The 15,883-nt window shown below is 36.9% G+C and overlaps 1 protein-coding gene across 3 annotated transcripts in view; it reads right to left on the minus strand.

Moving 5' to 3' along the window:
* Window positions 1-348: 348 nt before the first annotated feature.
* SENP6 (SUMO specific peptidase 6) overlaps window positions 349-15,883 on the minus strand; it is an 83,121-nt gene continuing 67,586 nt past the window's right edge. For all 3 annotated transcript variants that reach the window (XM_084284303.1, XM_084284302.1, XM_084284301.1), the window contains 6 exons: window positions 12,790-13,223; window positions 9,698-9,801; window positions 7,509-7,597; window positions 5,251-5,319; window positions 5,021-5,171; window positions 349-2,899 (listed from right to left, as the gene is read on the minus strand). In XM_084284303.1, the coding sequence (XP_084140429.1) occupies window positions 2,690-2,899; window positions 5,021-5,171; window positions 5,251-5,319; window positions 7,509-7,597; window positions 9,698-9,801; window positions 12,790-13,223 (1,057 nt within the window). In that variant the 3' untranslated portion in view covers window positions 349-2,689. The remainder of the gene's footprint in view (window positions 2,900-5,020; window positions 5,172-5,250; window positions 5,320-7,508; window positions 7,598-9,697; window positions 9,802-12,789; window positions 13,224-15,883) is intronic.

Genomic DNA, 15,883 nt, shown 5'->3' on the forward strand with positions numbered 1-15,883 from the left:
GTCATGCTACTCAAAGTATTTGCAATCTTAAATCTTATAAAGGAATAAGCAACTTACACTTTCCTCAGAGTGCATGTATCTTCATATAATTATTAAATATAGATATCTAGCCTCCACCCCACTAACTTCCATTGATTTATTACATTTTATTCAGAAAAGCCACCAGTAAAATTCCTTGTTCAGTTGCAAAGCTGTACTGTAGCTGACCACTACGGTGAGAATGAATAATTAGTAAGTACATGTAGTAGTGAACTTTTATAACCAAAGTAGTAACATTTTAAAATAACTCATTCTTAATCCTGTGTTTTTCTATTAACATCAAATTTTATTAAAAAAATAAGTTTCCTATATTTAACATGTATATTAGCTTGCTGTATATGACTGAAGATCTCAAGACCTTTAACATTAAATGATAATAAATCAAACACTTTCTTCACAGCTTTGAAAAAGGGAAGGGAAGAAGAAGGGGAGGACAGGATAGAGGAAGGAAAAGGAGAAAGCACCAGGCCATTCCTAGCAAGAGAACCAAATAGTTCTACATCATCAATTTATGAACCTGCATCACAAGCGTTAGAAAAAGGAAAACAATTGTATTGATCAAATTTGGATATACTCCATATAATTAGAACATATCATTGGGAAAAATAACTAACTGAGAAGAAACACATTCTATTTGCAATGGTTTCTGTATTTCCAAGAACTTATTTTCCTTTCCTCTCTACAAGCCATCACTGATTTACTTGCATTTGTAAAAACTACTATTCCAATATGTTAGTTGCACTGAAACCAGATACAAGACGCTGCAGGAAAACAATCTGAAGCTACTTTATCACTTATTTTCTGCAACAATGGCAAGAATACTGGACTAATGCCATGGAGGAAACAACTCCTAAGCGCGTGCCTTACATATTTAATTTGTAAACCAGAAGATTGCCCCCACATACTTCAACAAAAAACCTCTCTAGGCATCGGCCCATCTGCAAGAGACGTACGGTGCTTACATACTCTCCATGAGGCACAGGGTCTGCACAAGAAAGAGACGAGGGAATGAACAAATCCCCTAAATCCCGTGGGTTACCTGTGCAGGTTAGCAGCCCATGGCTGTGTTGCTCTTTGTGCAATCACTCTGTTTTGGTCAGTGACCCTACTTTTAAACAGAGTCTCACAGCAATAGCTTTTCTGGCAGCAACGCCCTTAACAGCCATGTTTTCAGGGTTTAGTGAGAATGAAAACTCACAGAGAGCCTGAAGTACTGGGTCTTCAAGTATTCTTGATCTTCTGTATAAAAACTGATCTTGGGGGACACAAAGTTCAGCTAAGGAAGTCTCTGCTGCTTCTTCTCGAGAAGGGAATGACAAATTACAGTCCCAGTAGAAAAAAACAGACAAGAAAATACCGTCTGCAAGGAAGGACAGAAAATCCCCTTGGTCTCCTGAGAGACTTCCTCCCAGGGAGAGACAGCTTCTGGATCCCTTCAAAGATATCCATACTAGCAGTGGACTGGATATATATATCCTTGCAAAAAACATTTCTTATTTTCCTCATTTGAATACCAAAGCCTTTCTAACAAGGATGCTTGCACTGTAAGCAACAATGGCATTTTAAACTATTTTAAAAATCAAAATATATTGGAAATACCCAAACAAATCCCAGCATTAGTCTGATGCTACCTAAAGCCAAGAACAAACAAGCAAGCAATGAACACTGATATTTTGTTGGTTTTTTTCTTTTTTTTTTTTGCATGGATATTACAAAAAATAGTAATCATACACTTTTTTTAAATGTTCATTACTTAGATAAAGCACATATGAATGTAACATTCAGAATTGTAACATAGAAAATGTAATGTGGGCAATCTGCTATTCCAAGTACACTTACCAAAATACAATTTTATAATGAAGAAAGTCTCAAAATACACCTGTACAACAATTGGGATCCACAAAATATGATTTAATAGTATCACTCAAGATCACTTCATTGAAACCACTTTTATAATACTGCTTGAATAGTAATCTCTGGTCAAAGAGCATTCTCCTCCTTTCTCTAGCCCGTCCCACTAAAGCAAGTGTGGAATTTTAATTGCAATGCATATCTTTTAAAACCCCAAATCTGAAGCAGTCCTATTAACTATTACACTGCCTACACTTAGATACTGTGAGGATGGGAATCACCCTCTCTGAGGCCATGGTACACTGAGACACTTACCCATATTATTGTTTGTAGCGCAAGCAGAATAATCTTGTAAAGGGCAACTAAATAGGGTCAAAATATGAATTAAGTATCTTACTACCAAATCATTCCCTATGTGTTACTTAAGCCTGTAACATTACAGCTTTACTGAAAAAGAAAAAGTTAACCATTTTATCCTATAAATATTTTCTTTATTTGCTTTATGTTTAGAAGTTGCTATTTAAGTTCTATTAACAGAAATACATAACAAAAGCTCCCTACCAAGTGGAAAAAAAGTAATTACAAATGCTGAAAAAGTTGGCCTCATTAACATATGTACAGACTTGCTTACTTAATACACATCTTTGTGGGAATTAAATCTTTTTATGACACACATTTATACAGGCATTGAACATTTCCAAGTAACTTTGAGCAGAGAATACGCCAAATCTTTAGTCTGGGCAGACAAAATGTATATTTCAGTTTTGATTGTGGAGCTAACATGCAACAGATACAACATTCAGTCTGAGCCACTGTTGATAAGTTGTTCTGTTTTTTCCTGCAAAGATCTTTCTGCTGAACTTGCGTCTTTTTGTCCCTTCTTGTCTTTGCTCTGCTGTTCCTGCAGCTTCAGGATTATTTTTCGTATTTCTTCTCTTTTGGTTTTCATTCTTGGGCGTGGAAACCAGTCTGTTAAGTTCATTGGTAGCTCAAAACTCAGAATGGGATTCTGAAAAGAAAGTTGATTTGGACAGTAGGGAGCTATAACGTAAAAGATTGGGGAGAATTGTAGTGGAAAACATGCATTCTTCCCTGGCTCATCCCTCAGCGTGAAACAAAATTTCTACTGTTTATATCTTTTGTACATGTAGAATTAATGTCAAATTGATCAAGCTTTGCTATGAATATCACACATCCACACCACAGTTCTGGTGGAGTGTCCAAATAATCTACTCAGACTGCTGTATTGTGTAGGCAAACTATTTGAATTAATTTGTGTGATAGACATCGTACTAATTAAGAGGTAAAAGATAAATAGATACAAGATACAGGGTTTTTTGTTTTCTTTTCTTTTGGAAAAAAAGGGTGGCTAGAATCAAGACCAGATTCCTAATGAGCTCTAGTCCGGTTCTTCTAAATACCTGCGGGACCACAACAAATCAGGAAATTGAGCTTTACATTCCACTCTTAAAAGCGGGGCCTGTGAAGAGCACCTGGCTGCCTGCCGGCCCTTTCTGTGTGCTTACCTCCCGTTTTCCTGCCAGAGGTCACCTACCCGGAGAACTAGCAGGAGAGCTGCGGTGAGGCACAACCACTGCGCCCCGACCCATCAGCACAGCCTGCGGCACGGCGCTTTCTCTCAGCGAGCCCCTCCTGCCTGCCCCATCACCATAGGGACAGCCAGGGGCGGCCATGGCGGCGGCCCGGCCACGGCCCCAGGCGCCCTCCGGTGGCCGAGCCGATGGGGCCCAGCAGGCACCAGCCGTGCTGTTACGCCAGATACCTCGTGAAGCGAGCCTTGGTTTTAAAAAGACCTACACGTCATGGCTTTAATGCTTATTATTAAAAGAAGACGCTTGAAATAAACCCACAAAGCAGAAGATGTGACTGTATAGCCCCTACCCATCCAACTAACCAACTCTCCAGGTCAGCTGGTACAGCTGCCGGGACAACTGAGACTTGGTAGCATCTTTCAGACACATTAGCAGCTGCAATGGATTAGCTCAATAGCTGTGAGATATTTTAGTACTGTGCCGCTAGCCCAGGTTTTACTTTCCCACTAGCGTCACCTCTGAGAATACCCTGTGATTTTCTACCAGACACATCTACGTCCCACTCCTGCTCCCTGGCAGGCAAAGCTGTGGGGCTGGCCAAGATGAGGGGATCCAGCCTGCCATAATTCTGCAGGCACTTGGCAAGAACCAAGGGGTAAGGTCCTTAGAACGTGGCTGGCTCCACAGTCCCCCACGTACAGAACAAAAAGTTCTCTAGGATGGTTCTAAGCTCTGAAAAGCAAAAGCTAAAATTAATTAATAAAAAGTGTTTTAAGGCACATTGAATGTTTGGCCTTCATTTTGCATGAATACACTCTTCTGAAGCCTTGCTGCTATCACATAAGGAATGAACGAGGTGAGGGTTGAGCAATGGAGAAGGAATCACCAACTTTCTCGGGAGATGGGTAGTCACAGGACAGCTCATCAACAGTGCTCTAAAGCACTCTAGACTGTAAACAGAGTCTACACCCCATCTCAATTTACCATTTCTCCTCCCAACGCAGACCTGAGGGTGTTCCATCCTCCCCTTCTGAAAGGAGCCTTAACTTGAAGGCCAAGACAGTTAAAGGAAATAAAAATTCAACTATTTTCTTCAATGGAATTAAGATTTGGCTTCTAGCTATAATGATTTTACTTACATGTTATAATGAAAGCTTAAGAAGCCTAAATTAGCTGTGTTGTATTAATGAATTTATTCACAGTCACATTTCTTAGGGGAAAAAGAACAAGCTTTTATAGTACCATGTCTTTGGTTTAGATTTTGAACTCAAATTTGAACTCTTACTGGGTAATTTTAAAGGACATGCACTGTAACAACACAAAGCTTTTCTCAGTAATTTCTCAGAAAATTCCATGGCTTCTGGTATCTGGTACACATGTGTACCAGATATTAAAATATTGGCCATTAGTTTATTTTCCAGGAAGTATTCATTATTATCTATGAGAACATATAAATTTGTTTCTAATGCATCATCTAATAAATAGCTGTAAAAGCTAAAAGAGCCTTTTATAATTGCAGCACATACTTGATCGCTGCAGGAGACAAAACAAATAGTTACACAAATAGGTATACATACCTCAAAAAAGCTCTCCACATACTGCAGTATGTACACTCCACAATCACTGAAGTTGTTCTGTTGTGGCACTTTTGGGTTGGAACCTTTCATGACTTCTTTGGAAAAGCTTCTTTTATTGCCCTTCCTGACTTCCCATTCTACTTCTAAATATCTACGATAAAAGACCATGAAAATTAAAACTTTGTTTTTTACTTGCATAATTTTGCAAAAATTACAGTTATGAAACTTACTCCCTTAGTGTTTTCACAACATTTGACCGTGAAGGGCCTCTCAGGGAGTCCATAAGCAAAATGCAGGGCCTGTAAGAGAACACACTTTTAAAGTACAGAGTCTTTTACAACAGCTTAGAAAATACATTACAAAGCTAGCGATTTGTGGGATGACCTTGAACAAAAGTAGATCAGTACTATAACATTTTTACCGGTGCTGCTATAATCCCCTAACTGGGATAGCTAAATACAAAGTTATCTTTAAATTTAACCACACACTCAGTACAGAGAACTCCAGTACTATAGTTTCTAAGTGCATTCTCTCAGACTGAAACCATTTGTTACAGGCAAAATCTAGTTACCCTAAAAGCCCCCCAGGTGTCTAGTGCTATTTTAGATGCACAAGGTATCTGGGACACCTGCAAGAGACTGGAAAGTAAGGCACAGAGCCGACAAACATCCTCCTGGAGAAACATCTGGAGGACAGATAGGGCAGTCCACAGCACCTAAAAATACACTAGATTTTGTATGTTCAAGAAGTGGTCCCAACTGCTGAATCTGAAATCTATCATTCAATCTAGAGGCTACAGTCTTAGCAGAAACTATAAATGTAACAATTATATATAATTATATCAGCTGCCTTATAGGCAACAGCTGGATTTATCCACTGGAGCCAACTCATTCCAGGGTTGAGAATCTCAGCATTGTTAAGATATAAGGTGTACCTTAAGGGACAAATAAGATACAGACTACTTATCACAAAGCTCTACCTTTTTTCCCCTAATAATAATATACACATGCATTCACACAAGATGTTCTTTGTAACTGGAAACTAGCAAATTCAGACCAATTATATGCATGAATTTATAAATAGGTTTGGTTTGTATGTGTAAATTAACTTACATGTATGCAACTTTTGAGGCACAAGCATATTATTACTTGAACAATGATTGCTTTAATTTATACTTGTTTTTATTTTTGACTGAAAGAGAGATATTATTTAAATAAGCAATATTCTCAAAACACACAATCCAGTACTTTTTTTTTTTTTTATTTGTTTTGGAAGGGAGGAGTAGAATTGAATTTCCTTTCTCATACAGAAATAATTTTAATACTTCATTGTTATCATAGTTTCAAGTGCCCTTAATGATTTTTGATACCTGTGTCAAAGATTTTATGAAGTTTCATATTCAGATTAAAATAACGACTGGAGAGAAGTATTACAAACAGATAATCTATCATCAGCATGAGAAAAATTTAAGCTATAATTACAAGTCCATAGCACTACCAAGTATTTCTAAATCTCACAGTACAGATGGATTTTTACACCTTCATGACAATGCATCAAGGATACTACCTACATATTTCATATAATGTATAAATACATAATTTTATTATCCCGCACTGTAAGAAAAACCACTTATGAAAACCATTACCTTTCTAGTAATCATTACATTCAGAAAAAATGTGAGAATGGATAAACAAAACGTGGTAAAATATAAAGAAAACTCTGAAGACAACAATATTAGTGACAATATTTCTGGACTTGGAATAACACTTCTGGTCACATCAAAATGCAGGCAACTGCAGTCAGTGTTCATTAATAAATCACTTGTGTTTCCAAAATCCAAAAACATTTTAAAGATATTTCAAATGAAAAACAGGTTATGAAAAAAGTAGATGAAAGACCCTGTAATTGAACTCAATGCTGTGAAGCATTCTCATTAGAGAAAAGAAGATTAACCAAGAAACAGGGAGAGACAATAAAAACAACAACTCAAATACATTTAAATCAGGCATGGAAGCAGTTAAAAACGATCCCATTTTCCTGTAATAATTTGACTGACCACAAAGGTTTCATTTAGTATTAACTTAACTACATGTTTAATTTGAAGAAATTATTCTGCCTTTTAATATAAAAGGATACATTTAAACGTGCTTCTGCAACCTTCTTTCTGTAGGAATCTAAGCACAAGATATGAACATACAGCCTTATTTGAAGAAATAATCTTCTGTCACTTGAAGAAGTACATAGGCTTAACAGAAACCAACAAGGTATTATTTTACCAGTAGTTTCATTTGCTATATTTTCTGATTACTGAAGATGATGGTACTACAGAATATAGAAGGCTCCCTCAAACACAAATACACAGGCTAAACTGTTTGAAGAAAATGTATGAGCATTTCCCACAATTACTGTCTTAAAATTTCATACACTCCCATGAAATTTTCATTTCCCAAACTGTATTAATATCAATTTCAACTGTTTCACTACTTACTGTTTGCAGATAGTAGGCTTCAGGTGCCACTGTCCCATTTCTGAATTACAGTTATCATCTAAAAGGCCACCATCATCACTACTGTCTTCCTACAAAAGCAACATGTTTACAGGTGTTTAGAAGTTCACATTTTTAAACAGATGCAAGAGGAATTATTGCTATACTTTCTGTTTTTATTCAAGACCAACAACATCAAGTTTAATAAAGAAGTGTTAACTTTTTTTCATTTACAACCATTCACTGTTTATATTAACAACTTTTAGTCTCACACTGTTTCTCAAATCCACGCTGGAAAGACATGGAGTGAATGGTGCTGTTATATTTAATGACCACTGAAACTAGAAAAAAAAAAACACACAAATGAAACAAAAAAACATGACTTTTTTTTTTTTTTTTTTTTTTTTAAAGTGTTTCTGGCCTAAAAGAGGTGCATCTCCCTGCAGGTTAAAATCCAAATTGTATTGTCTCTTCCTACTGATTACTGGAAACTTCTTCAGCATAGGAAACGAGACAGTATCTGCAAAATCTGCAATAAACTCAGGAGGAAAGCTTGATCCTTAGTCCAGAATCCACCAACTTGGTTCTTTGAGCAAGGGAAATCCAAAGGCAAATTGACATGATTTTACATATTGCAAAAAACTGACACACCACAAACCTGGGAATATTCTTTAACCTTTTGATTTCAGTAACAATTGCTATGAAGGATATGGAAGATTCATCAATGAGAACACTAAGTTCTTGTACCTAAAAGGAAACCAGTGATCCATGATTTCTCACCCGACTATGGAGTTAGCTATTACTACCCCAGACCACTGCATTACAGGGAAAGATATGCTTTCCAAAAACAGGATCCAAGAAACCAGCATGATTTGAGCACTTGTGTACAAATCATACAGGATCCTATACACAGGATCCTATGACTAAAATCCTCCTGTTACACCATTAAGATTTTATCGTGTCTTCTACACGATACCTAATACACCTGCTTCTGCTGCAGCCTCAACATCATTTTTGGCAGACATGAAAGTACACTCAGCCTGTCATGGTCTACCATTTCTATACTTGCTTTGTGTGTTCTAGAAGATATCAGTAACAGCTTCCGCCTGAGCCAAGTTCTAAGCTACACTGCAAGCGAGGAACTTGGCATCTTTTCCTCCCCGCAAAGAACACAGGTGACCATGAGCTTTCTTCACTGCTTTCTGCTACCAAGTACAGAAAGGCACTTCATTAGGATAGAATCAAAGACTATTTATTTGGACAAGTGACATGACAGCAGGTGGATTGAGTCTGAAAGCACAGATAGGTTTCAACAAGAAGTGACTGTTTTTACGTTGTGCACATAGACACACACACACACTATTTGGAAGACATCACAAATAGCTGCAGACTTTGCAAAATAACTGCTTTGTCTGGACTCAAAGGTGAAGAACAGATAAATTCTGGACTGTACATTTGAAAGCCTTTGATTCTTTGTTTCAGACAACTTAGACTTATATACCCAGAACAATAAACACAGGAAGACCAATTAAGAAGAGCAACTGTTTAACTTCTAACTTGCTCACACTGAACTTCCACTGCAGAAGCAACAGGGCTATGAGATCACGCTCTTATACTCAGAAGTGAATCAATGAAGGACAACGAATGATCAGAGACTTCCCACATCTCTGCAATCTAAAACTCTTGAACTTGAAGAACACCACTTGATTATAAACCCACATTGTTTAAATGTGACTAGGAAAAACAATGACTAAATGCAACGGAAGAGTTAACACCTACTTATAAATCCATCTGTTTACACCAAAAAAATGTAGCTTAAATCAGAGTAACTTGCTCTCGGGTCTACTAGGTAAATATGGGAGTTGGGGAGATTAGAGAGCGTTGCTGACTTTCAGAGTTTACAATAAAATCATTGGATAATATTGTCATAATGCACAGGACTCACACAACATGAAATGCAGGATCAGTACAGCAGTTTCTTGTTGAACAGTTTAATGAACATATGTTCGATCCTCTCCTGTTTGCTAGTTTCTAAATTTTGTAAGGTAAACAGTGCTTTGGATTTGACATTTGTAAAATTAATTAGCTTTAGATAATGCACATTTACAATGTATATAAAAGCTTTTACACTACCCATTGAAAATGAAACACAACAGTCTGCCTTTCCCAGATAAAATTCCTAAATACTTTACCTGGTTATCTTGGTCTTCCGAAAAATCTATTAATTCATCTTCATTCAGTTTACTGCCATCAGCTGAATCTTCACTGTAGTTTAGCCTGATTTTGTGCAATCCATCTGCATCAATCACAGACAGTAATATATTTAAACACCAAATGCTACATATCATTGAAGACCAAACTAATTTTAAGTACCTGAGATTTTCTAAGAGTTCCTCACAGTAACTTCTCTACAGCTGACAAACAGCATTTTATTCATGTAAATAATAAACCCAAAGGGAAAAGTTTATTCTAAATAATACAGCAAAGATTATTCCTTATTTTGTGAAATGCTTAAAAAGTTGTAATAACCTAGACTAAAACATACCATGAAATTACCACTGGAGTTCCATAAGGCCTTTACAACAATAAGTGGCCCTGCCACCAAAAGAAGTCTCATTCTGTCCCTAGGTAGTTCTTCTTGCCTTTGACACAAAATATATCCACACACAGTGGACCAGACTGAGAAAGTCAGCCAAAAGCTTAGTATTTTTAATTTGAATCAGTTCCTTGATCAGATTTGCTGTGCAGTTTTATGACGACTTCTGCTGGTAAAACAGAACATGCTGCTAGGGAGGGCAAAATGCAGGATCAGCTCTTCTGGGAGCAACAGATTAGAAATGTTTGTGAAACTTCACTGTTTGCTACGTAAAAAGGATGTATCTGAAAATTCACTCTCCACATATTTACATATGCCTTTACATATTTACTCACGTGGGAAACTATCAGAAAATATAAAGAACAATTAATGTTATCGCTAAACCTGTGAAGGATGCAGACACAAACAGCTACAGGCTCATTAGTCCTCCTATACTACCATGCAAGCCTTCAGAACAGCTTTTGAAGAGAAAAGTAATTAACTATGTGAAAATAAATGATAAACATATAACTTGTGCTAGCAGAACTTGGTAACTTCCTAAGAAAACTTTCCTTAGGAAAAGGCTGTATAGTATATCTAAACAAACACAAAAATGAAAGTGTTGGTTCTGGTGCCAGCAAAGGACCTATTAGTTACCAAAGCAACCCAGGATTTTTCTGTAAGAACAGTAAATAGGGCAAAGAACTAGCTAACAAAGTCAAAGAAGATCTGCATTTGAAGTTGAACTAACAGTCTGGAATGAGGTTACCAGGGGATTTCCATAGGGACAAACTTGGGAATTAATCTTACTTGGTGTCTTTGAAAAGACCTCAGCAAAGAAAGTAGGCCACACTCGCGTGGCTTACTGCTGACAGTCCTAAAAAATAAGAATTGGTATCAAGAATAATCACAGATCATACAAGAAGAACTGTATGACCTATGAATAAAAGTGGGGGATTAGTTAAATAATAAAAAATATGTATTTTGGATGATCTCTTCAAAGTTATTTTGCATCAACTTCTGCTAATATATGAGTCCAACACCACAAATTAGTTTGAGATCAAGACATCTGTGTTTAAGCTCCCATGTATAGTAGGCACCTAGGGTCTCACAACACACAGTGGAGACCTTAATCAGAGCAGAGAGCAACTCAACTGAACAACTCACTTACAGTTCACTGACTGTACTACGAAAGGGGCAGCTGCTGCCTTTTGAGGTATCTTCAGATAGCTAGCACACAGCTTTGGCAGTCAAGAGTTAAGATCCATACCCTTCTAGAGTAACAGCTGAAGACTGGGCAGAATACTGAAGGCCTACATCCCATCTTCCATCTGATATAAATGGCAGTTCAGGTTTGTAGTGCATCTAAATTTCATTGCTGTACTGTCAATTATGAATTGAATTGAATCTCTTAAACCTGGACTGGGACCATTACGAACGTCTGCACTGATCACAGGGTGCATCATCTGCCATAGCTGAGCAACGAAGTCTGAGTGTTTCAGTTTTTGACAGAAGGACCATCTACCAGCCACCAATACAGTGCAGCCATTAAAAAGAAAGAAATGCTATCCTAGCAAAAATGTATTTCATAAAGAATGTCCTCACTAATTACAGACAAAAAACAATAGTGGCATCCAAGACAGGTGAGACCATATACAGCAGCAATATCAGACTGCGATAATCGTGTACAGAATGAAAAAAAAAATCAATCCAAACAACAACTCCCCACCTATCTCCCTGTAAGAACAAAACAGAGCTGCTAGTAGTGACAATGTTACCACAAAAGAAGAATAAACTAGCCAGGAATAAATTTGGACTAGAAAGTGGGAAATGGTTAACACCCAAAGATACTGCATGTAATGGCCTGCAGTATACAGATTAGACCACTTGATTAATAGTCTTTTCAGACCTTGTACCATAAATGACACAATTATTTACTATGTGTAAATTAAGTCAGTAGGAATGTTATCAGTGCCTGACACAGAAGTTTTCTCACGACCAGCTGTTTTGTACTCTATGCCTCAAGGGAAAAACTGTGAGCAGAGAAAACAATCTTTTCCCAATTCCTTCATTTGTCTTCAAAATTATGTCAGCTCCTTTGTTCACTTTTGTACAAATGCTATTCCAGATGACTAAAAACTACTGGTATCAGCCTCCACAAAAGTGATGCATGGAGGAAGCCTCTCTAAATGTAACATGGAAATCACATGACTGATTTTTTTTTTTGGTTGTTTTCTTCTCAGTCTTTTTACATGCCTTCCAACAGAACATTGAAGAACTTGTTGAAGTGAAACTTCAAACTCTAGAAGACAATGGAATTAAACTTTCTCATGATCTTAATTCAGCTGCCCCATGCATATACATTTTGAGGGTTCACGGTCAAAGGATCAGCAACTACTATTCTTTCCCTAAAAATTCCAGTCTCATCTGATGCAAATTAAGTGACATTTAGAAAATGATTGTGTGTGAGAAAGCATAATGCGACTGACAAATTTGTCGGATTTGGGTAAACTGTTTTCTCTCCAGTCTCATGTGATGAGAGATGAACACAAAAACTTCTTACACAATGGCTGTAAATTACTTACATTGCCAGCCTTCAAATGTGAGCCACAAACTACTCAACTTTCAACGTTTACACAACTGCAAATGTAGTAACAGATGTGAAGCTTCCAAATTTACATTAAAATGTGTGTTTTTACAATTACATACCCATAGATTGGCTAGCAGTTGTGAATTCACCCTGTATACCGTTTTCATCTGGAGTCCTATGGTCAAGTTTATGGCATGCTGATTCCACAGTGTTAGGTTCTTCCACATCACTGTCTATTTGACTTAATTTTTTGAAACCACTTTTTCCCCTACAAGGACTTCTTCTACAACACGAAGACTCACTGTCCTCTGTTTCAGTGTTTGGGTCAATTAAAGCTGTATTATACTTTTTGGTCAATGTCTTCTTTGCTGTGGACATGGAAGGCGAGTTTTGGGTATCGAACTCATTTGGCAAAGGAGATGGTGTGTTGCTTTCTCCATCTGAAGAGGAAGATTTTGTCTGTGTTGCAGCACTTTCGTGATAGTGAGGATTTGGTTCATATTTGGGTTTTTCTAGACCAGGAAAACAGATGACAGCCAAAAACCAGTGGGCCCTGCAAAGGAAAAAATTTATTAATAACCAGCAATTACATTAATATTCAGTGTTAAACTTGAAGTTGGTAAAAGCAAGCAAAAACTCTGTGCACATACGTGCACACAAAACTGAAACCTGTTCCCCATAATCAACAGACTGCAATAGCTGTTCACTTTCCTGTGCAGGTCTTACTTGAACATTAAGTTTTCTTTAAAGGGAGGATCATTCTATGCCAGCAGTCACCAACAAATGTATTAATATGATGCAGTTAGTTGAGAATAGGTGCTGTCTAAATATTATTTCAATTTGTTCACAGTTTATACATCCTTTTCCTCCTTTGAATTAAAGCTTAATTCATTTTAAATGTTTTCTTTATCACAGCATTATTTAGAGATTGTAGAGTTCATGTTTTATGACTGTATAAAGTTTTCTACATTGCATTGCAAGTAAATATATACTGACCCTATTTAGAAAATTTCTGAAGGTCCTCTAATTTCCTACAGCACATAACAAAACAGAACCAAGCTATGTATTATGCAGATAAAGCCACATTTCAATATGCTTTAGAAAAATGAAAAAGCAGTAGCTAAAATGCACATCTGATCTATTAAAAAATTAGATGATTATGAGTCTAAATTCCATCAAAAGTCAACGGTAATTCAAGTAAACAGCTTTTGAAAGCAACACATGAAGTATTGAGGCATTTTGTCTTGAATGATTCACCGCACCTAGTAAATGAATTTTTTAAGTATTGCCAAACCTTAGAATTTGGGCATATCCTATTATAAGATATGCTTTATGTACCAGATATGCAAATAGAGTAGCAAATTAACCTGGATTTGAAAAGAAAATAACTTGCAACTTTTAAAGGAACAAGCTATTTCCACTAGAGACTTGAACAAAAATATACTCTCCAAAATACTGATGGTCAATTCAGCCATTCTGTTCTTAAATTAGTTCTCCCCTAGAGTCATCCTGGCCACCTCCACTTACTGCAGTTCTTTGAACTTCTCAGGTGAACCCACATTCCTTAAACTAATGGTTGTGGGAGAGTCTACAAGACTTTCTAGAAGTAGATTTCTAGAAAGTTCTAGTAGATTTCTACTTTCTAGAAGTAGATTCTAGAAGTTAAGCAACTCCAAAAAAAGCATTTCTAGCATGCTGCTTTAAAACAAATGCCAGAATAAACAGCTATGTCTGTCCTAAGAGAAAGAAAACATTGTTCTAAGCAGCACAAGAGAAATGCTATCGAGAGGAACCATTAGCAGCATTCCTATGATGTGAGAGAAGCTCTCAAGTTTTCTCAAATCCTAGAATAACTTGTCTCATGGACTACTTAATTCAAGACACAAAAGAAAAAGAATCTGAGATGGGTTCTCAACCACTGATTTACCAGAGACTCAGGTTTGAGACAGTTTATGAATGGTAATGGATGCAGACCTTTCACTGGAAGCAAAGAAACTCTTCCATACCTTTGATGAGATTTTTCACTCAGAAAAAGTTCTGTTTGCAAGGACTAGTTACCAGCATTAAAACAGGTGACAAAATCCTGAAAAAATACCTGCAGTGCTGCAATGTGTTGAGTCACAAACACGAGGAAACACTAGACAACTACCCTAGCCAAAGCATACTCACAATCAAGGCTGCACGTGAGTTACATAGTCACAATCTATCAAGACAAGGAATAAACTGATGGAAGAATTATTAAACCGTATTAGGTTGCACATACAGATGGCCTGGCAAAGGCACGCTGAAAAAATTCTGAAAACGTGGTTGTCCAAAAATACATGGAATGGCACATGATTTGTATCTGCACACCACTGGCTCTCCATCTTCATTTCTGATTCTCCATGCTCCTGGTGTATTTGTTAATGCCTAGAAGCTATGAGGCAATAACCGGATTACAAAAAAAAAATAAAAAAAATAGGCAGCTAACCACCCAGCAGCTGGAAGTTCTATTCTACTGAACATGCAGCATCTGAACGTGTCCATTTGTGTCAACACAAAGTGTGATAGTCCTGATTTTGCAAGCGAGGAAGAGAAGCATGGGGAAATTGTGTAACACAAAAGAAGTCACACAAGGAAGCTTCTGAAAAACCTGCAGCTTAGAGAAGACATCAGGTCCCAGCCCACAGCCTTCATCTTAAGACATGCAAATCTGAAAGACTGCAGACTAAGAATGCAACTAATATACAAATCAACAACACAAGTGTATTAAAAATGTTCTTTTGCAACATTTTTGTGGTTTTACACAAAAGCAAGGTTTCTCAGTCCTATTAACAGATAAAGTCCAGGAGCAATGTATTTTATTACACATTATATACACAGCAACAGAATGCTACATGAGACTGTAACTTACACAAACAGAGTCTGTAACATTTGCTAACCAGAGCAGAAATCCTTCATATTTTGCCAGTTAAACTACAGAAACCTAGAAGCAGCAAAAACCAACCCTGCTATTTATTGCCTCTTTTGTTACCAGTATGTTTAGTTCTAAAAACAAAATGTTCTGTATCAGAGAAGCTATGATACACCTGAAGTGGCATTTAAGTAAATAAAGATAAAGCAGGATTTACAAGTCAATTCAACATAAATAGCTATGTATCAAAGTAAGTAAGATGTTTGCAATGAAGTAACCAGTTTTAATGAAATCTTGAAATATTTTTTGACCTGAAAACT

The sequence above is a fragment of the Netta rufina genome (assembly GCF_964035555.1).
Source record: "Netta rufina genome assembly, chromosome: 3".
NCBI classification, from domain to species: Eukaryota; Metazoa; Chordata; class Aves; order Anseriformes; family Anatidae; genus Netta; species Netta rufina.